The sequence below is a fragment of the Lithobates pipiens genome, unplaced genomic scaffold, assembly GCF_037356315.1.
Source record: "Lithobates pipiens isolate NorthernLeopardFrog02 unplaced genomic scaffold, aLitPip1_a1.2 Scaffold_25, whole genome shotgun sequence".
NCBI lineage: Eukaryota > Metazoa > Chordata > Amphibia > Anura > Ranidae > Lithobates > Lithobates pipiens.
In genome coordinates this window covers 148871088-148894541 of record NW_027507787.1, presented here as the reverse complement: position 1 = coordinate 148894541, position 23454 = coordinate 148871088, and the positions used below count along the sequence as shown (strand labels likewise).

Sequence of the window (23454 nt, the reverse complement as noted above, 5' to 3'; positions counted from 1 at the left end):
TTGAAGTCTGGACAAAATACCATGTTGCTGCTTACTCTTGTTTAAAGACAAGACGTATTATTGAGAATTTTAAACTATAACCGCATTTTATAATTTTGCTTCGACAGATGACCGCAATTGGTATCGAGGGCAGGTGAAGGATTTTACCTCTGGTGGTGCAGCTACGGTACACTTTTTGGATTATGGAAACACAGAGGAAGTGGCGGTGGATAAACTCTGCAAAATCCCCTCCGACTTCCTTCAGCTTCCTTTCCAAGCTGTTAAATGCAGTTTGGCAGGTGAGCAATCTTTGCACTGTTTATCATTTTGCACAAGTTGGCAAGTTGATGGCCAATATTGAGGAACCTTCTTGAAAGACAGCTACAATAAAGCTCACAATCAGTTCTGTAGTCATGAAAGTTGGGACTTTGTAGGCTTTCATTGGTCAAGAGATACTTTTGAGCTCTGGCAGGTACCTGTTGGCAACTGAGGCTGCCTGTCATGTCATGTGATGGACCAAAATTTAAGTGTTCAAAGGGGTTGGCCAGCAGTTGTTTTTAACAGGATTGGACTTGTGCCTAGTAGTGTTTCCTGGAGTCTAATTGGGTTTAGGATGCTGGTGTGCGCTGCTATGCATCAGGTTTCAACTATGCCTTTAATGGTTTAAAGCGGCTGTAATGGTAGAATGTTGTTTACTTTAATGCATTCTTTGCATGAGGGTAAAAAAAACCTGAGTGCAGCTTCCACTGAGCCTCCGCTTATACTCTCCTGGGTCCAATTTCAAGGCAGTGATATGCACTAGAGCCAGATCTTTCACGGCTCTTCTCATTAGCTGAGACCCCTTTCATACTCGGGTGCTTTCACGCTAAAATAAAAATGGAAAAGCTCACGAAAGCCTATTTCCATTAAAATCAATGAATGCTTTCACACTGGGGCAGTGGTCTGGCAGGGCCGTGAAAAAGTCTCTCTCCATTGAAATTGAATGGAAAGCTCTTCAAAAGCACCTGAAAAGCTCTTCAAAAGCACTCAAATGTTTTACTGGCAGTTTAGAAGCGCCTCAGTGTGAAAGGGGCCTAAGACAGCAGGCGGAGCTGTTAATCACAGCCAGTTAGGAGAAGCCTTGGCAGTAAGGCAGCAGAAATTACCACCAGAGCACGATAGGCATTTGTTGGGAGGGATCAGGAAAGCTGGCAGGGGACCCGTGAAGAAGAGGATCCGGACTGCTCTGTGCAAAACCATTACACAGAGCAGGTAAGTGTAACATGTTTAAAAATAACATTTTATAATAAAAATAAAGAAATAAAAATCATTTTTATTTTTCTCTTAAGGTGTGAAGCCTCATGGCGAAAAGTGGGATCTAATAGCATCTAAAAAATTTCAGGACTTTGTTGCTGGAATAAAGTTGCTTGCTAAAGCAGTTTGCAGAAAGGAAAATGGTTACATTGTCGAGTTGGTGGTGAGTGAGAGCCGTAAAGCCATAACCGATGTTCTCCTCGCTGAGAAAGTTGCTCTTCCTGATGATTTTAAAACGAATGATGCTGATGTGGAGACTGGCCCAGGCTCAGCAGCTAAGAAAACAGATGAAGGCAGCAGCCAAGTTTGCTCTAACAAGGAGCTCAATCCAGCCAAGGAGACAAAAGTATCTCCCGTTCAGAATTTTGCTGCAAAGGAACAAACAAGCTCATCTCACAGAGATCCATATTCTTCTCAGCCTGTCCGGTTGAACTCTACTCAGCCTGCACTTCAAGAAATTGGCTCTGCTAAGGCTGCAACAATCCCTCCTAAAGAATCATTTTCCCATAACAGCACTGCATCTCCTTCTGGAGAAAACCGGTCTGGCAATGCTGAACCATCACTTCCTAAAGAATTCAACTCTAGTTACTCTTCACCAACCTATCAGACAAAATTTAACACTAGTGATAAAAGTACAAACTCTGTAAATGGCAGGTTGTCTACTCAAAGAAGATCAGCTTCTGTTAATCTTGAACCATCACGTCAAAGAGGGTTCAACTCTGTCAGCTCTCCTGTACGATCACCAAGTAGACTGTTGTCTACCCATGCTACTAGTTCTCCTTTGAAGAATGGGTTAGTCTCAGTTAAGGATTCTCCATCTTTACCACAAGAGTTGAAGTCCACACGGGTCAGTCATAAGCAGTCATCATCCTTTTTGGAGGCTAGAGGTAAATATACACACGTTTAAGATGGTGTTGGATATCCGTATTCCTATGGGGGCACACAGTGCATTGCACAGAGCAGGTTATTAAGACATGTTTTTTGTTTTTAAAGAAATAACCTGAATCTTTACAATCACTTTAATTGCCATTGATGGTCCAGGCTAAACTTGCATAGGCATCCTGTTCGCAGCCTCTTTCCATTTCATTTACTTAAAATATAATAAAAGGCATTTTATTTTCCCATTGTGGATACAGTAAGGGATGTTTATAACCTGTCATATATTATTTATTTTATTTTTTTTGCCATCAGTGACCCATTGGGGAGATTTCACTTCTGTCCCATAGCCAAAACAAAGTGAGAGCTAATCCCTACAAAGTGATGAAATCCTGAGATGTCAATGGAACTTGTCCCCCTTTAAAGATTTCCCCTCTATTCCTGTCCTGGTGTCAGTCCAATGTTTGGGATTTTCGTTTACTTTAACATTTAATAATATAGGTAAACTGGACAAATGGGATGAATCTCTCTAATGGGAGCACAGACGGAAATAAAACCCTAATAGGTGTCCTAATCCCTCTCCATGCTAAATTTGCAATACTGGCAGAGCACAAATGTATGAGCAGACTGATGTATTTGTAGATGGCAAAAGTAGCTTGTGCTTGTGTGGAGTTTACCAAAATGAAAGTGGTTGTTAAGCCATGCAACCTCTGCTATGTTAAATGTTCCCCAGAGCATTTTTATTTTAAGCTGCTGTGTACCTTTTTGTTAGAGCGCCTATGGACGCACACATGACCGGCCGCCTCGTGGAGTGGACAGAGCTGACAGGCAGGGAGGAGAGGGGGAGAGAGGACAGAACAGGGCTACTCATGATGGTGGCAGGTAAATTGACCACGGTGTGGGGGCTTAGCAGCCATGTTAAACCGTGGTCAGCTTACAGTTGGGGGGGGGGGGGGGCAGAATCAGCCATGTATTTCAGGTGATACAGGGGGCCAAATTACCCAGCACAAGCACTCTGCTGTGTGACATGCTTCAAGGGTACAGGATCCTTTTATTTTTTTTATTTTTTTAGGGTACCAAACACTTTAAGTAAAATCAATAAATAAATAAATAAAATAATGCATGATAAATGTGTTTTTTTTTTTGCCTAGCTTTCCTAAAAATGTTATAAAGGTACCTTTTGATCTGTGCATTGGTAAAGCTCCTATCTCACTCAGCATGACCACTTTTCGGCAACTGTGTTCTCTACAACTACGCTTTGGTGCATAGATGTCACAGCTGTTTTTTTCCTCCAAGTTAATGCTGATAAATCATTGTTACACCAAGCCTAGCTCCATGCATGCCCGCATACTAGTCCACTCCCATTCCTGCCCACTGCCTCCCATTGACACATCCCAGTCAATCATTTGTAATGCATGCCATTATGGGAGATTTCGGTTTGGCATTTTTTTTTTTTTTTACTTCTGGATGTGCTGCCATTCTTCTTTGTTTCCATTTGTTTTGTTGCCAACCAGCAGGGTAGCGAAATGTGACAGTTTTTTTTTTTTTAATTCAACCCAGAAGAGGTCTCTGTACTAACTATTCGATGTTAGTACAGCGATGTCCCTGCTGTGCTGTTGTGTTCCTCAAATGGGGGCCCCCACCAAAACACCCTTCAGTGCTCGCAGCAATTGGCTGCGAGCGCTGATTAGATGCCAATCAGCTGCTTGTTCACCAGCATGCTCGTTCGACAGAAGCCGGTCATGAGATCCTGTACGTATATGGGCCCAAGTTGGGCCAGTTTCTACTGTATTAGCTGATTTTTGGCCGATATTCGGCTTGTGTGTACGGGGCTTTAGGCTAAGTTTACATTAGCTTGGAGAAGCACGAGTATTGTCGGGCCTCCGGGTTCCGTATTCTCCAGATGTCCCACAATCCTGCCTCCCCTAAAAAATCAGGGAGCCGGCTATCCGTGACACCACCTGTTAGGTTCCCCCCGGGGACACTATCTAGTCTCTAGTCCATTACCATATTGAAGTCCCCCATTACGATCACCAGCACTCTCGGCTTATCCACAACAAACTCGGCAAGCTCACAAAGGATAGAAACGTTAAAGGGTGGAGGGAGGTACACATTTGCTAATACACAGACTCTGTTCTCAATCTTACAGAATAAAAAAATAAATCTCCCATATTGATCCACCTTAGCCTGCATACAAGAGAAAGCCACCCCTGATCTAACAAATATACTCACCCCCCCACGATGGGTTTGTACTAAATGGAACTGTGTATTGTAATCCCGCCATCTAAATTGGGGAATAGAGATTTTAGTAAGATGTGTCTCCTACAAAGGATAGCAACCTCGTATGTCTTTGCAATCAGGAGAACTGCTGCTTTTTTTTCCCATTCCCCGGACATTCCATGAGCACAACATTTATTTTTTAATCTGGTTGCGCATAACCATCAAAGTTTAATTTTTTACTGAATCTAACCAGTGCATTTTCAAATTTTATATGGTTTTCTCGTATCATTTTTTGTGACTCCATAGTGTCTCTTCTCATACTTGTGATTTAAATCAAACAAACTTTTGTGCCAGACCCACCACTCATTCCATCCCATACATCCGTACCTCCTCTCATGCCTATAATTGTGTTAACACAGTCTTTTGTACCAAGCAACCCACTTGTTCCATCTCATACACCCATGCACACCATTCACCTGCCCACTGGGCCTATTTTGGGGCTTCCTAATGTGACCTTTGCATTCATCTATCAATTTAAGTGTTCTCAACTTTAAACTTGTGTTCTCACACTCTTCCCTCCCTATCCCACCCCCCCCCCCCCCCTCAGAAAACCATACAACCCACATTTAATAAAATAAACAAGACAAACATAGCAAAATAGACAACACAAATAGAGAGAACTGTGCGCTCGACCCCTTAGAAACATGGGGTGGTATGCTCGTTGTTCACTCCCCCTTTCCACCACCAACACCCTCCTCTCTCCCTAAATTATTCAACAGTGCAGTGGTTTGTGTCTTCAAATCATATTTCGAATAACAGTCCAGGGCAATATAGTCAGATTGGTCTACGGTCCCCCACTATAGGTTACTATCCAGTTCTCCACTCCCTCCGAGGTATCGAAAACACAGTCCCCCCCAGGGCGTTTATACGTAGTCTTGTCGGGTAGAGCAGTGTATAGTTCAGTTTTAATCTCCAGGACACATTCAACACTGTCCAGGATCAACTAGTGCTGGGAAATGACGAAGTGATGTCTATCATAAAGAATGTGAACTACAGACCAAGGGGTCTTTCGGACCATTGCCCAGTGACAATATCACTAGAGCTGGGTGAGCGTAACCATCCTGGGGAGTGGAGGATAACCCCATTTTGGATCGAACTGATGGAGGATCCGAACGAGATATTGGCTTCAATGGGGGAGTTTCTCGATTTGAATAGAGGCACTGCCTCAGAAGGAATAATATGGGACACTCTGAAGGCTTTCCATAAGAGGCATAATGATCCAACAAATCTCAAAAATTAAAAAACAGACTAAGGACTGGGATAGACTAATAGGGGAGAGGGTAACTACAGCAGAGGAACAGTATATCAATGACCCAACACCAGATAGACTTAGGAAATGGATAGAGGAATAACAAAATTATCGATTAATGACCCTTAGAAAAATAGAGAGTAAACACCTCTTCCAGAAACAATTTGCCTTTGGAGAGTGGGAAAGTGTGGGACATATGCTGGCACAATTAGTCAGGGTGAACACTCGCCCATCCCCCCCATCCGTTATACCCACGATAACTATAGGAGATGGAAGGGTATACTCCAGAAATAGTGGGCAAGTTTAAAGAATATTATGAGGACTTGTATAGATCACAACAGGAGGAAATTGGGGATGAAATGGACAGCTTTCTCAGGGATCTGAATTTCCTCTGTCTTGATGAGACCGAACTGAGTTAGATAGACCTATAACGATAGAGGAAATACAAAGGGTCACTATTGAGATGGCACAACAGAAATCCCCGGGCCCAGGCGGACTCCCGACCGAGATATATTGGCAGTATGGGAAGGTATTTCTTCCCGAGCTGTTGAGGGTATTGAATTGGTCATTAATAAGGGGAGAGCTCCCCTTATCGATGATGGAATCCACCATAATCACCATACACAAGGAGGGTAAAGACCCACTTGATCCTGCCTCATATAGGCCTATCGCTTTATTAAACACTGACATAAAAATACTGGCAAAGGTCTTGGCGGCTAGGGTGAATAAGGTTATACTGAAACTCATCCACCCTGATCAATCAGGTTTTATACCCGGAAGAACTACTAGTACAAATATAAGGAGGGTATACTTGAATCTTCAGGTCCCTACGGATGAGAGTGGAGAGAGGGCTATTTTGTCTTTAGATGCCACCAAGGCCTTGATAGTCTTAAGTGGCAGTATCTCTGGAGAGTTGTGGAGACGGCCCAATTTGGACCGGGTTTCATGAAATGGGTAAAAATGCTTTATAGGGCACCAGAAGCCAGAGTAAAGGTGAATAATGAAAAGTCCGATAAATTTAGACGGGGGAGGGGGACAAGACAATGGTGTTCCTCCTCAACCCTCCTCTTTGCCATTGCAATTGAACCTCTGGCCATCACCCTGCGGTCTTCTGCTCAGGTGTAGGGTCTTAGAAGGGAAGGCTTGGAAGAAAAAGGATTATATGCGGATGACCTTCTGTTATTCGTTGGCGATGCACAGGATTCCCTTCAGAAAGCTATGGACATTAATAACAAATTTGGCCAAATTTCCGGACTTAAAGTGGAAGTAAACCCATCGATTTAAACAGTTAAATAAAAAAAAGGCATGCCGGGAATACTAACTGCACATTGGCTGTGCTCTCAGCCAAACTATCAAACCATCCAATGGCTAGTGTCATAAACAATCACATGTGCAGCACCATAGCAGTTGAAGATTAAACAGAGGCAAAGATGGCAGCTTCCTTGGCTGAAAACGATAGGGGAGTTTACTTTGTTTAAGATAAATTGGAAAAAATCTAGCCTTCTGCCAGTAGATCCTCTGGGAAGCCACTTGCCTGAGGAGGTGACCCAGATCCAGGTAGTAAGTAAATTTAAATACCTAGGAATAAACATATCCAGAGACCCTCAACAGTACGCAGCAGATAATATAATCCCGTTGCTAATTAAATTTAGGAGGAAGACAAAAGTGTGGAAACGGCTGCCTTTATCTGTGGCAGGTCGCTGTAATTTAATCAAAATGATTAAGCTGCGCTTCTCTATGTGTATATATATATATATTGCATAACTCCCCAGTTTGGTTACATAAAATGTGGTTTCAAAAGATAGACATGGTGTTCAGGGAACTGATTTGGAAGGGTGGGTCGGCAAGAATTCGTTTGAGTACTTTGCAGTTACAAAAACAGGAAGGAGTAGCGCTCCCACAACCCTTGAGCTACTTCCTCACGTCACAACTCCAGTATATGGAGGGGTGTAATTTAGAAGGGGGAGAGTCAGGGATAAAAATGCTCCTACAAAACACACCACATGACTCAATAGTGGAAGCTCTGGAGGCAGGATCATTTTCATTAGGACTTCCTACTTTGAATTTAATGACGAGAGTGTGGGACACAGTGAAGGCCATATTAAAATACAGAGGATTTAATGAGAATACCCGCTTTGGAAGAATAGCAAATTGGGAGAACTGCAGGAGATGGGGACAGTAAGAGAATGAGAGAGATGTGAAATAAAATTTCTCTCAGCTATACCAAGATGGTGCCCTGAAAACCTTTCAGGAACTAAGAGACTAGTTTGCTCTACCAAATAAATCCTTCTATAAGTATTTGCAGGTCAGGCACGCACTGGAGGAGCAGTTTAGAGGGAGGACCTTAGAATGGAGCGCAATCCAAGTTCTTCAAAAAATAATTGATGCAGAAACAGGGAAAGGTTTAATTTTGAAAATATACCCACATATAAAGGGGAGAATGGGAGGGATAGAGATCCCTATGTATAAGAGGAAGTGGGGGAAAAAGATGAAGAAGATCTCCGAAATACAATGGAATAGAATTCTTGAACTGGCTCCATTGGTATCACTCTCTCCCTCTCAGAGGATGTCACAACTTTTTTAATTTGGCCAACGGCCGGATGCAAGCTGCCCCCGGTGCGGGGACATGGAGGGAGACATGATTCACAGGTTTTGGAGATGCCGAAGTTGATCCGCTACTGGACGGAGGTGACAGGAACCATTGATCGGGTGTTTGGAACCTCCACCAGGATGGAGGCGAAGTATTGTCTCCTGGGATTAGTTGAAGCAGTTGGAAACCCGGGAAGCAGCCAGATGGCTGTTCTGAGATGTCTATTTCAGGCAAGGAAACTGATTGCCTTAAGATGGTTGTCGCTGTCGCCTCTGTCTGGTAGAGAATGGATAAATAGCATGAATGTGGTAATTAAAGAGAAAGCGTTATATATAAAACGAATAACTTTAAAGAAATATGACAAGATGTAGAAACCTTGGTGGGAAGCCAGAGGGATTGATATGTGAATAATAGTGTGGAGAAATATTTTAACGATGAAAAGTGGCTCAATAGGGATTAAATGAAGAGGGTGAAAGTGTGTGAGAATGGGGATGAGAGGGAAGTGTGATAGAGTGGGAATCTAGATTACATGGAACATCAGCTAGGATGGCCCTCATGATACCAATCCCCTCTTAGGCCACCCAAGATATGAACCATTCAAACAACTAGACAGCAACACTAGCACGTTCCTCTGGGCTCCAAAGCCACCACCCATAGGTCTTAAAGTACTCCAGGAACCCTTGGGGCAAGGAGGGCTGGCCCTACCTGACTGGAGGAAATATTACCTAGCTGGGCAAATGGTCTTTGCTCACAAATGGTTGATCTTGGACGAAGGGGACTCTGCCACGGTTTTGGAAGCGCCTCTGCTGGGGTCATATGAGTCTCTTCGCCTGGCCATCCACAGAGGCTCCAGGTCTGGATTACCTCTCACGAGGGCTATGAAGGCCACTATCGGGGCATGGGAGGAGGTGGTAAGTTTAGCCTGTCCGAGCTATTTGGGCTTTTCACCGCAGACTCCACTATGGAGGAACCCTAAACTGCCCCATTTTTACTCATCCCCTGACCTGATGGTGTGGGTGGTCAAGGGAATAAACCTTTTGAAGGACATCACTAGGGAGGAGACCCTTCTGACGTTTGACCAACTTAGGGCCAGGCAGGATCTCCCTAACTCTTACTTTTTCAGATTCCTACAGATTCGTCACACCTTTCAGGCTCAATTCGGTCCCAGGGGGGTGGAAACCTTTCCGTCCACAATGGAAGATATACTTATGAGGGCCGACCCTCCTAAAACTTTGTCGGTCACGTATAAAGAATTGTTTAGGAAGAGTCTGGCAGCGCTGCTAAGATGTAGGGAACGTTGGGAGGGGGAAGTCACTGACATTGACGGGGAAGACTAGGTCGACATGTGGAGCCACCCCTTCAAGCATTTGGTCTCTGCAAGGGATAGGTTAATTCAATTTAAATTTTTGCATAGAATTTATTTAATTCCTGCCAGACTTGCAGCAATCTACCCGACGGTCGCCTCGGACTGTTGGAGATGTGGCTACTCTCCGGAAGATGTTAAGCACAGTTTTTGGGATTGTCCTCACATTACAGTCTTTTGGGAGGGGGTGGCCCTCTGCATTGGAGATATTTTGAAAGTACCTATCCCACTGTCAATTAGGGTGTGTCTACTGGGTCTGGTGGAGGGGGTGGTTCCCTCGGCAGCTCTTAGAACGCCATTGAACATTCTCTTTTTCTATGGGAGGAAGGCCATTCTACTGAAATGGAGGTCCCCCCTTCCTCCGGGTGTGCCCTTTTGGTTTTTTGCGTTTCGGCACTGCGTTGTTTTACGTAACAAATGTGCGGTCATGCAATGTGGCTCCCAAACAAAATTGACGTTTTTTTTCCCCCACAAATAGAGATTTATTTTGGTGGTGGTTGACCACTACTTCACTTTTTATTTTTTGCACTATAAACAAGAGCGACAATTTTGAAAAAAAAAAAAAAACCCCTATAGTTTTTACTTTTTGCTATAATAAACAAAAAATTCTTAAGAAAAATGTCTCTTCTATTCTTCGACTAACACAGCTCCTCTCTTTAGACCACTGGGTTGTTAAGCCACCTTTAGTAGAGGACTAGGCATAACATGTTAATATGTAATAAAAAACTCGGAACTTCTATTTCCGCTCAAAGGGCGGTCCCTTAGGTAACAAGTGAAGAAGCAGTAACAGAAGTATGTATCTATCACAGGGTGGTTTCTGTGGATACACTCAAAAGTAAAAATTCTAATTGCCACGTCCTTTAGATAGCTCAAATTTGAAACAACACAACAGGGAACAGAATCAGGAAAAGGGGGAAGAAAAACCCACACACAGAAAAAAACCTCAGAAAAAAGTGTTGGTTGTATTGGACTTTTTAGGCATAATATTATGTTTGAATATACAATAGGGAAAAAACAAGAAAAATGTATATAAAAAAATTATTTATTTATAAAAAATAAAATATAAAAACGCATCAAGTACTGCTTTATATCCTGTATATGTTGATACATATCCATATCTATTGATTTTATATACCCAAAGGGTGAAAAATTGTACATTAGTATTCAATATAAGCAAAAATCACACTAGACAGGGTATTACAGAACCGATCTTAAATATATTCTGGCGCTCTACATGTTTTGTGTTTTTGGTCAACGCTTCCTCAGGAGCTTTATCAATTTTATTTCTTCATGGGGGTACCCAAAAAGAAATTTTACAGGAAGAAAAAGGAGAGAACAAATGTTTTGCGGGCCGGATAAGACGATTTTCACATCGACATCAGGCTTTTAAATGTACGGGAGCCTCCGATTGCTATAAATGCTTCAAGTGTTTGTGGTGCAAGGCAGGGATATGAGGTGTTTTTACATCATACTCTCTTTAGATTCAAAAAGCCAGTTTCCTGTATCTTCTCCAGCAGAGTAAAATGTAGGCAAACCTATCCCAACAGGTTCAAGGTTCAAAAAGGGGGGACCTCAGAGCCCCTAGAGTGTCTCTCATTGACAAGGGACAGGACCACTGTTCCCTGTTGTGTTGTGGTGTTTCAAATTTGAACAAGTGAAGAGGGACCTAGGAACCCTGCTGGCCCATCAGTCCATGTTTTTTCTGCAGAAGCTTTGCTTTTTGCGCAAGATTAAAGATCCTGTGACCTGCTATCAACAGCCGGTTGGGTGACAGACTGAATAATCTTATCCTTGTAGTCTCCCCAGCCTGGCCAGCAAGCGTGTGTAGACCAGAGCTCCGCTCTGGGTCGGCCACGACTTGCCTCAGCTCCAGAGGTGGTCGGTGAGAGTTATTGCTCTGGGCTACTGATGTCTGTCAGTGTGCCGGGCCAGCAGCCACCCCATACTGATCCGAGAGTGGGTCTGTTCTGGAATGTCTCCCAGCTCTGAGCAGTTTGGCATTCCCTGGGAGGTCGATTCGGGGGTCCCTCACCTCCCTCTCTTCTCTCCCTGTCCCTATCTCCCTCCCCCCCCCCCCCCCGTGGGGGATGCTGCATGGGCTGACTGAGCGGTGTGTGTGCCATAGCCAGGCTCTCCGGGGGGGGGGGCTCTCACCTGGGGAGGACTGCGCTGGCTGGCTATGCCCTGGATGTGTGTGGGTCTCTGTCTGGAGGCTGTGCCTGTTGAGCGCTGTAGCATGCATGTAACATGTTCACCTCCATTTTCTCTGCCTGTTTGCTTCACTGTCCCTCATGGTATATGTTGTTCAGCGGCCAACTTTGGTGGGGCAAGAAGTAGCATGCTTCCTTGTAGTTTGGCGGCCATTTTCCCTGTGAGTAGGTTCTTTATACTGGACGCTCGGCAGCCATTTTCTTGAAGCCTGCACATGTTTTTGATCAGTTTTCCATTTTCAGCAGCTCTGGACAGCGCAGTGTGATCTCCTATGCACCTGAGAGCTGACAGGCACTACTAGCTGGACTTTTGGGTCTCGTAAGCCAGCACGTTCACTTAAGGTGTTCCCGTATCTGACTTATTTTGATAAGTTAATTTACAAAGAATGGGGTCGACCACAACGAACCTTTTCGGTCCCCAAATACATGGCGGTGCATTACCCCTTTGAGGAGAGCCTCCTCAAAAAATGGTCAGCTCCTCTGGTCGTGGACCCCCCCAGTATCCAGGTTAAACCAAAGTAACCACGATCCCGGTAGAGGGGACTCCTGCACTTAAGGTCCTCGCGGACAGGAAGGCCAAGGTAGTGGCTCGTTTCTTGTTTACGGTTGTGGGGTCAACCATCCGACCAGTACTGGCATCCACACTTGTGTCGCAGACACTAAACGAGTGGGCGAAACTGTTGCACCGCGAATTGGGAGAACAGGCTTCTCCTGTGTGCGTAGAACTAGCAGACCAACTAGTTCAAGGCCTGAATTACATTTGTTATCCAGGGCTTCAGTGTCGGCAGTGGTGCTGAGGCGCCTGATTTTGGTTAAGTTGCTGGTCTGCTGACTAGGCATCCAAAAACGCCCTGACTGATCTTCCCTTCCTTGGTGACCGGCTCTTATGAGCCTCTTTGGATGACAACATTAAAAATGCCACAGGTGGTAAGAGTACACCACTCCCACAGGCCAGGAAGGCTAAGGAGCCAGGCCATAGGTAAGGGCCCTCTCTCTCTGCTCACAAACGGCTTTTTCGTCCGCCCGGAGCTTCGAACAAGCGTCCCCAGCCCGACAGGACAACCTCTGAAGGACCAAAGCATCCCTGGAACCGCAAGCCTGCGAGCAAAAGTGCTATCGCATGATTTGCCCCTGCCCGCAACATGGAAGTTTGCAGCCTGGTGGGCCTCTCAACTGTTCGACCAAAGGGTTTGCGATCTGATTTCCTCAGGCTACAAGATAGAGTTCCTCTCTTGGCCACGAGACAGATTCTTCTCCACCAGCATACCCTTACTCCCAGCTCACTGGGAGGCCCCTTTGGGGGCGGTAAGGGACCTGCTGAGTTGCAGGGTGATAGTACTTGTTCCAGACTCCGAACATTTCCAGGGGTTCTACTCAAACCTGTTTGTAGTCCCCAAAAAGGAAGGGGCACATCCAATCTTGGACCTGAAAGCCCTCAATTACTTTGTGACAGTACAGAGGTTCAGAATGGAATCAGTTCGCTCAGTAGTCGCTGCACTCCATCAAGGGGACTCCCTGGTGTCCTTAGACATCCAGGATGAGTACCTGCATATACCCATATGCCTCCGGCATCAGAAGTTTCTGCGATTTGCAGTCAGGGAAGCCCACTACCAATTTGTGACTCTCCCTTTTGGTTTGGCATCAGCCCCCCGAGTCTTTACCAAGGTATTGGTCCTATTTTGGTGTTGCTTAGGCAACGCGGGATCGTGATCGTGGGATACTAAGACAATCTCCTCCTGAGAGCATCTTCCGCCTCAGAGAAGGAGGAGGATGTGGTGATCACCATGCAGACCCTGCAGGATTTGGGTGGCTGTTGAACCTAAAAAGTCGTGATCGTATCCACTCAGTGTTTGGAGTACCTAGGCTTGCTGCTGGACTCCATGGAAGCGAGAGTTTCTCCCTTCAGACAAGCTGTAGAGCCGTGTTAAAACTGTTGATGAACCACAGGTGGTAATCGCTATCCTTCTGCATGCGAGTCCTGGGACTCACGGTGGCCTCCTTCGAGGCAGTACCGTATGCCCAGTTTCACACCAGAGTCCTGCAGAAGGAAATTTTGATAAAATGGGACAAATCCCATGACATCGCATATTTTGAGGTCTAAAAAATGGCCATCAATAGAAATGTTAATGCAATCAGGAGGACAATATGAACTACCCCTTTGGCAGGCGTTACAGGTTAAACACTTCTTGGATACTCTTGGACCCGACTGAGGATTTTGTTCAACCACTTACTAAGTTTGAAGGTTATTGTGAGGAGTCGTCGTCTCTTACCCATATTATTTCTAAGATATATGCCTTATTAATTTCACCTTCGGAGGATATTAATATAATGAGTTTAGATAAGTGGGAAAGGGATCTTGGACAAACTTTCACTCCGGCCCAACGGCAGAAAATAATACATTTAACTTTTAAATCATCCAGATGTATCAAGATACAGGAACTAAATTATAAAGTATTAATGCATTTGGTATTATACCCCATCACGAATGCATACATTCTTTTCAGAGTCATCGGACAGGTGTTGGAGGTGCGGTAAGGAGAGAGGCACTATTGCCCATATTTTTGGTATTGCCCAGTAATTAGACAGTTTTGGGAAGAAGTTCAGAGAATTTCTCAACTATTTACTGAATATTATGTTATGGAAGATCCGGCCTTTTTTCTATTGCAATGTACACATATCCCACTAGAGAGATACAAGAATTCAATGCTATGTCATCTGGTGAATGCAGCTAAAAGCTGCATCACCACTTGCTGGAAGGAAACGGGGCCACCTCGAATTTCGCAATGGTTAAACAAAGTAAGGAAAATTAGGATCATGGAGAAATTGATCCCTATTCCTCCGGAGGTAAGGGAATCTATATTGCAAGTCTGGGCTCCTTGGGAAATATTCTTACAGTCAGAGGAAGGGAAGAGATGATTGGAGTTGATTGGGGAGGAACTTGAGGATTAGACTAATTGGTCGAGTGATGCGAACCTTACCCTTTAGTGGGTAGGGTCGACGTACCTCTCTTCTCTCCCTCTTCCCTGTCCTCTTTTTGTTCCCTCCCTTTTTTCCTTCCCCCCCCCCCCCCCCTCTCTCCCTCTTTAAGGGAGAAGGGGATCGCTTCGGGGAATTGATATTGTTTTGTTTATAAAATTGGCAGGAATACATTGTTGATCTTTTTTGATGTTGTCTAATAGAACATGTGGTGGTTAGAAAGTGCTCCGTAAATGTAATTATTACTAATAACCTATGTTTTGTATCTCTGCAAAGAAATAAAGAATATATAAAAAAAAAGGGGATAAATCCCCGTTGTCTCTGGATTGGCAGATTTAGCTGAGCCAGTTAGTCAGCCAGTTAGTCAGGGATTCCCTACCTCTGAAGTGGAAAGTGATCACAACGAACGCCAGCCTTCTTTTTTTGCCGAAGGTGGTTTTGGCATTCCACATCAATGAAGATATTGTGTTACCATCTCTGTGTCCTAAGCCAACACATCCTAAGGAGTTGGCCCTTCATTCCCTGGACGTGTTTCGGGCTCTAAGGGTGTATTTGTCTGCAACGGCTCCCTTTCAGAAGTCAGACTCCTTATTTGTTTCGGTGACTGGTCCGAAAAAAGGCATGGCGGTCTCGGCCACCATTTTCAGGTGGATCAGACAGATTGTAATACAGGCCTGCGCCTTGAAGGGGCAGGTGCCCCCCTTTCCGGTCACGGCCCACTCCACAAGGGCAAACGGAACATCTTGGGTCTTCCGACATAAAGCGTCTGCGCTCAAGTGTGTAAAGCGGCGATTTGGTCGTTGTTTTTTCCCTCCCCTCTTTTTTGCACTACTTGGGAATGTCCCAATGATTTAAAGAGAGGAGCCGTGTCAGTCGGTGAATAGAAGAGAAAATAGGATTTTTTTTGTACTCGCCGTTAAATCCTTTTCTCTGTAATTCACCAAATTTTCTTTACGTTATACTGCTTGTTGACTTACAGAAGCTGCAAGGCAGGCTGAGGGGTTGTTACTTGAGGGACCGCCTCTTGGGTGGAACCAGAAGTTCTTCTTTTTTTTTTTTTTTTATTACGTTAGCATGTTATGCCTAGTCCTCTCCTAAAAGTTGCGTAACAACCCAATGGTCTAAAGAGGAGCTGTGTCAGTCTGTAAATTACAGAGAAAAGGATTTTACGGTGAATACAAGAAATCCATTTTTTCCCCCCCTCAGTTTAGCCCAATATGTACATACTTTTGATAAAAAGAATCGCAATAAGCATATGGTTTGCACAATAGTTATAGCATCTACAAAATTAGGTTTATTTTTATTGTATTTTTATTAGTAATGGCGGCGATCTTGTTCATGACTGTGACATTATGGCAGACACATCAGTCACTTTTGGCGCTATTTTGGGACCATTCATATACAGTGATCAGTGCAATTAAAATGCACAGATTTCTGTGTAAATGTGACTGGCAGTGAAAGGGTTAACCTCTAGGGGGCGCTGCAGGGGTTAAGTGTGTCCCAGGGAGTGAGTGATTCTATCTGGGGGAGACAGGCTACGTGTGACACAACACTGATCACCACTCCCAATCACAGGGAGCAGTGTCTGTGTCACTAGGCAGAACAGGGAAATGCTTGTTTACATCAGCATTTCTCCATTCTCCTTTCCGTGAGGCGATCTCTGGTATCCCTGCAGGCTGGGGTCCCGCGATTACACTCAGAGCTTGCGCGTGCACCTCCTGCGGCAAATTTAAAGGGACGTACCTGTACGCCCATTTGCCTGTCCGTGCATTCTGCCAACGTAAATGTTCGTGCGGCGGTCCACAAGCAGTTAACCCAATAATAGACATTCAGAATTCAAGCACACCTAAATGAGGACTATGTTTGCATAAGCCTCTCGCCATACCTTTCATGGTTCAGGAGTGTGTTGAAGCAGTAGTAAGGTGCTGTTGATGGGGTGGGGGGGGGGGGTGGGGGGAGAATTTGCCTGCAAGGCGATGTCATAATGTGCTAGTATGCATTGCATTGCATGCTAGTACATTATAAGAGACTTGCCTTAGAACTATGACCTCCAGCACCGCGCTGGCACTGCTAAGAGGGCAGACACCTTCCCCCGGTCTTCCTTCTGGGGGTTTGTGTCCCCTGGCTACAAGAGTGGCCGAGGCGCGATCATGTCACTCCTGCACCGGAGCCACTGTTCACGGCATGGGCACCTTAAGAGCGCATGCTTTCGTAACGTCACCGGCTTCGTGCACTCTGAATATCTCCTAAACTGTGCAAGCTTAGGAGATATTCACAGTACCTACAGGTTAGTCTTACTATGGGCATGTTTGTAGGTACAAGTGGTAGATCAGAGTTTACTACCTCTTTAATGACAAAGGAGAACATTTCTTTTGGTTTAGGTAGGTAAGAATAAGTTTTGACGATAGGTTACTATGACTACTGTAGTTCTGGGACACTAATAGCTTTTAGGTGTTCTTTAATCACTTACAGACCGGACCATTTTGCTGGTCAAAGACCAGACCACTTTTTGTGATTCGGCACTGCGTCGCTTTAACTGACAATTGCTCGGTCGTGCGACGTGGCTCCCAAACAAAATTGACGTCCTTTTTTTTTTTCTCTCCCACAAATAGCTTTTTTTTTGGTGGTATTTGATCACCCCTGCTTTTATTTTTTGCGCTATAAACAAAAATAGAGCGACAATTTTGAAAAAAACGCATTATTTTTTACTTTTTGTTATAATAAATATCCCCCAAAAATATATATAAAAAAAACTTTTTTTCCCCTCCGTTTAGGCCGATACGTATTCTTCTACATATTTTTGGTAAAAAAAATCGCAGTAAGCGATTGATTGGTTTGCGCAAAAGTTAGAGCGTTTACAAAATAGGGATCGTTTTATGGCATTTTTATTAATAATTTTTTTTTTTTTACTAGTAATGGCGGCGATCAGCGATTTTTATTGTGGCGGACACATCGGACATTTTTGACACATTTTTGGGACCATTGTCATTTATACAGTAATCACTGCTATATAAATGCAGTGATTCCTGTGTTAATGACACTGGCAGTGAAGGGGTTAACCAGAGGGTGGAAGTGTAGGGGTTAAGTGTTCCTAGGGGTGTATTACTAACTGTGGGGGGGGGGGGTTGGGCTTTCATTTAGTGAACACTGATCTCTGCTCCAATCACATGGAGCAGAGATCAGCGTCATTAGTTGCTAGGCAGAATGGAGAAATGCTGTTTACACAGCATTTCCTCCTTTCAGCCGTCCCGTGAGACGATCGCGGGTATGCTCGCGGCGTTTGAGTCAGCGGGACCCGCGACCGGACTCACGGGGGTCCCGACCGGCACGCGAGCAGGGGCGGCATTGAAGATTGGACATACCTGTACGCCAATATGCCTCCCGTGCCATTCTGCCGATGTACACCGGCGTGCGCTGGTCGGGAACCGGTTAAGATGTGATTCTGAATTTTGCCACAATTCTGTATTTTTCTGGAAAGTGTCTGCACTCTGCCCATAGTGCTAATGCTCAAGATACATTTACACAACTCCTCCCAAGAGTCAAGTCCCTGCTTACATCAGGACAGAGGGCTGTTGAGAAGATTACTAAGGCAGGCCTCTGTGATGATTTCAGGAAGTTCTTTACAGCATGCTCCCGACCCTTCCCACCAGCTGTGATCAGCCTGCATTTTATAGAGAAGCACACAGGCTTGAATGGTGTCACTGGGTTTAAAATAAGGTATGTAATGAAACAAAGCTTTTCTTTAAAATTTTCATTAGCATGTTGATCAAGGTGGAGAGAGGAACCAGGAAAGAAAACCCATAAGCAGATTAATTGTTAGCTCCTACACATTGACATCAAAAAGAAAAAACGTGCAAGTAAAACCTCATTAGTGCCTGTTAGGATTCCTGAAGTGATTTTTAGAAATCTTTCCTGGATTTTACATAAATGGTTTATTCTTCCAGATAATGCAGTAGTAATCTTTTATTTTTATTTTTTTACATGGTGATTGGTGTGGTATTTGCATCCCTAACTCTATTCATGCATCTCTAGGAGTCAGTGTGGCGCAAAGCTGGGCGTCTGTTGATTTGCAGCTAAATGAGCCGCTTGCTGCGTGTGTACTAAGAGTGAGAAGTCCGGACTTGATGTATGTTTTCCCAAAAGAAAACAGAGGTGAGAAACTAGAGATCTGTGTCTGTTATCTATTATACAAATATGTATGTATATTTATGTGATAAATCCAACACAGTACTTGTAGCTTTACAAAGTATATAGAACCATTTTAAATTGTTCCCTGCCAAGAAGCAAATTCCATAGTAAGTACCATAAATCCCTGAATGGTTTTTATGCTCATCAACTATACTATGGCATGACATTTACGTTCTTTTGGTAATAAAGCCTAACTTGAGGCTCTTCCTTTTATGTTTCCATTTAAAATTGGAGTGAGGATAGTTGTGCCTGGACAGTTCTTGGTTTATTCATTGATTACACGTTGACCTGAAAAGTAAAAAGCCATCTTTGTGCATACTTGTTTATATTGTATTATGGGTAGAACTTCAGGATGGTTCTTTCTCGGTCAATATGATGCTATATTTGTCCAAGGAGAACCAGCTGTGTCCAAGGATAATTTGATCTGTTTAGCAATATATGTTATAGGATATAGAGGTCTAGGGGGATGTGCAGGTAAGGTTATAGTTGGTTGTAAGCTGTACTTAAAAAAGTAAGCTTCGGATGAGTGCGATCATTACTGAAATGAGAAGTACAGCCAAAGCTTGTTTGGCTGTACGTCTCCTGTGGATCACAAAAGTGCAGTTCTTTCTGCACCCCTGTGACCTGTTTTCAGCTGACAACAGGCTGATGTTCCCGAGCCAGTCCAGGCTTGTACAAGATCACGTCAATGAAGTTGGTATCTGCCCACATGCTTTGATCGGTAACTGGCTTAGGCTCTCAGCGAGCCAGTAAGAGCCTGAGCGGCCTGATCCAGCCCCCTCCACAGCCCAGCGCTCCAGTGAGCTCTCTGCTCAGGTAGCTTTGAGAACCAAGCGATTTGCAGATTTGAGCGCTCGGTTCTCCGTGTTCGAGGGACAGATGCAGCATTGAACTGATGCAGCAGCCACTTAGGTAAGTATGATTCTGCAAAAAAAAAAAAAAATATGTCCATACTTCTCTTTAAAAGGAAAAATTTGGTTGTAAGGAGTTTGCGTATATTAAAGAATAGGTAGGGTATGGAAAAGGGAAGAGGGGAAAGAATTGAATCTACATGGGGAAAGGGGTGGATCTGAATGGGAGGGGAGGTTAGTGGGATAGGATTTGGAGGAGAGGGAACCTCCTTTAATAGCTTTGAGAGCTTTTTAATTGTTTACCTTTGTGATGTAGTAATCTAATCTTTGCTTGAAAAGTTATTTCATCATTGCCAGACTGCAGAACTTCTGCTGTATTTCCATTCCCCCCACTAACATCCGTCCTGCAAGTGTTATGGACAACGGCACTGGCAGTGAGTCAAACTCGACAACCCCCCTCACCCAACCTCTGCCCTCCCTCGCCGCTTGTGTACAGGTGCCCATTTGCGAAACACCCCTAGAGTCTGTTCTTGTAGCACTGGTGTCTGCCATACTGTGATGTTTGCCCATATAACACTTTACTTTCACCTCAACCATAGTTGCCCTTATTGGTTATTGAGGCAGTGATGGACTTCTGCTTCTGCAACAAATCTGCTTATATTCCCTTCTGACCGCTCCTGTTAACACATTGTGGTTGTATCATTAAAATTGGGGAGTGCCAAATCTGGTGCAGCTCTGCATAAAAACCAATTCACTTCCAGATTTTTTGTCAAAGCTTAATTGAAAAAGCTGAAGTTAGAAGCTTGCTGGCTATCATGCACGACTGCATCAGATTTTGCACTCTCCAGTTTTAGTAAATCAACCCCATAGTATTGCTGTCTACTGAATTGTTTTCGCCATCATTCTTTGTGGGTTGTACAGCTTGTATTGGGTGTATATCCCAGGAGGTCAGCTATTTCAATTTCGGTTGCCTAAATCAAACATCTGTTTTTCAGTGAGAATCCTTGACCATGTCTGCATGCTTTATATATTGAGTTGCAGCTAAATATTACATTGTTTGCTTTAACAATTCGTTTTTACAATAAAGTGGCCATTGAGTGTATCATATTTTCTGTTTGCTTCCAGTGGATGTGGAGAAACTGCAGCAAGTTATGATGGATATGTTTAGTTATTGCAATGCGGAGACAGACCAGCCTGCCTATATACCATCTGTGGGTGATGCTTGCTGTGCCAAATTTTCAGGTCAGTAAAATTTAAAACAGTTCTGAATCTTATGAAAACATCACTTATTATGCACAATTTATATAGCACCAACAGTTTGCACATTTTCTCTCTTCCCTGTGCCAATGTGCAACCTTTTTTATTTTCTTTGCCTTGAAAGTGCCATTAAATTCGACTTTGCAGCCATATGAACACACTACCGTCACTGACTATCCCTATGCCATTGAGCCTTGGGCAGCACACACTGCTCTCACACAAGTGACATGTGCAACACTTGTGCATTACGTGTCCCAGTAGGCATTGCGCTTTCACGCTGATGGGGGTATGCTGCAGTCTAAAGTATGGAAGAAGCAGAATATTTGGGACCCTTGGAACATTTTCTGACAGACAATGGTATTAAGACATCACACCTGCAGTCCAGAGAACTACAGAGGAGGGTGTATATGTGACCGCCTGGCTTCACAGGAAAAGGCTATGTGGCTCTTGGCTTCATAATGCTGCAGCGTCAAAAAGAAGCCTCTAGCAAATATTAACCTCCCCTTTTTTAGCCTGTAAAGCAATATATCTATATTATAGATTATATTATATATATTATATAATATATATTTGCACAAGATTAAAGATCCTGTGATCTGCTATCAACAGCCGGCTGAGTGAAAGGCTGGATACCCATATCCTTGTAGTCTCCCCAGCCTGGCCAGCGAGCGTGAGCAGACCAGAGCTACACATTGGGTTGGCCACGACTTACTTCAGCTCCAGAGGTGGTTGGTGAGCTTTAATGCTCTGGGGCACACATATGACCGGGCTACTGATGTTTGCGTCAGTGTGCCATGGCCAGCAGCCACCCCGTACTGATCGGAGAGTGGGTCTGTTCTGGAATGTCTCCCAGCTCTGCAGGACTGGTAAGTACAGCTCTCCCTGCTACGGTGGGGCTGGGCATTCCCTGGGAGATCGATTCGGGGGTCCCTCACCTCCCTCTCTTCTCTCCCTGTCCCTATCTCTCCCCCTGTGGGGGATGCTGCATGTGGCTGCTGAGGTGTGTGTTTGTCATGTGCAGGGGCTCTCTGGGGGGGTGCTTATCACCGTCATTTTCCGTCACTGTCCCTCATGGTATTCATTGGCCATCTTAACCACTTCAGCCCCGGAGCATTTTGCTGGTCAAAGACCAGACCACTTTTTGCGATTCGGCACTGCGTCGCGTTAACTGACAATTGCGACGTGGCTCCCAAACAAAATTGACATCCTTTTTTTCCCCCCACAAATAGAGCTTTCTTTTGGTGGTATTTGATAACCCCTGCGGTTTTTATTTTTGTTAGAATAAATATCCCCCCCCCCCCCCAAAAAAAAAAAAATATATATATATATATATATATATATATATATATATATATATATATATATATATATATATATAAATATATAAAATTCCCCTCAGTTTAGGCCGATACGTATTATATTTTTGGTAAAAAAAAAAAAAAATCAAAATAAGCGATTGGTTTGCGCAAAAGTTATAGCGTTTACAAAATAGGGGATAGTTTTATGGCACTTTTATTAATTTTTTTTTTTTTTTACTAATAATGGCGGCGATTAGCGATATTTTTTTTTATTATTGTGACAGCGACATGGCGGACACATCGGACATTTTTGACACATTTTTGGGACCATTGTCATTTATACAGCAATCACTGCTATATAAATGCAGTGATTCCTGTGTAAATGACACTGGCAGTGAAGGGGTTAACCAGTGGGTGGCAGTGTAGGGGTTAAGTATTCCTAGGGGTGTGTTGCTAACTGTTGTGGGCTGGGCTTTAATTTAGTGAACACTGATCTCTGCTCCAATCTCATGGAGCAGAGATCAGCGTCACTAGTTGCTAGGCAGAACGGGGAAATGCTGTTTACAACAGCATTTCCTCGTTCAGCCGCCCGTGAGACGATCACGGGTATGCACGCGATGATCGAGTCCGCGGGACCCGCGACCGGACTCACAGGGGTCCCGACCAGCACGCGAGCTCGCCAGCGCACTCGCGATGGCAGGGCGGCATTTAAGATTGGACATACCTGTACACCAATATGCCTGCCCGTGCCATTCTGCCGACGTACATCGGTGTGCGCTGGTCGGGAACCGGTTAAATGAGGGCAAGGAGCAGCATGATCTCCTATAGCTCGGCGGCCATTTTCTTGAAGCCTGAGCAAGTTTTTTTGTCAGTTTTAAGGAGCCTTATGCTCTCCTGTAGCCCGGCGGGCATTTTCTCTGTGTTTGTCCTTTGTACTGGACGCTCAGCGGCCATTTTGTTGGAGCAGCAGCCCTGGATGACAGTGAGATCTCCTCTGCACCTGGGAGCTGAGCAAGAGACACAGGCACTACTAGCTGGACAGCG

General features: G+C 44.3%; 1 protein-coding gene across 1 annotated transcript in view; it reads left to right on the top strand.

The window, feature by feature from the left end:
• The window catches only part of TDRD1 (tudor domain containing 1), a 299412-nt gene that overhangs the window by 218033 nt on the left and 57925 nt on the right, over positions 1–23454 (top strand). The window contains exons 16-19 of the mRNA XM_077453765.1: positions 108–278; positions 1308–2159; positions 18849–18968; positions 20981–21097. Of these exons, the coding sequence (XP_077309891.1) occupies positions 108–278; positions 1308–2159; positions 18849–18968; positions 20981–21097 (1260 nt within the window). The remainder of the gene's footprint in view (positions 1–107; positions 279–1307; positions 2160–18848; positions 18969–20980; positions 21098–23454) is intronic.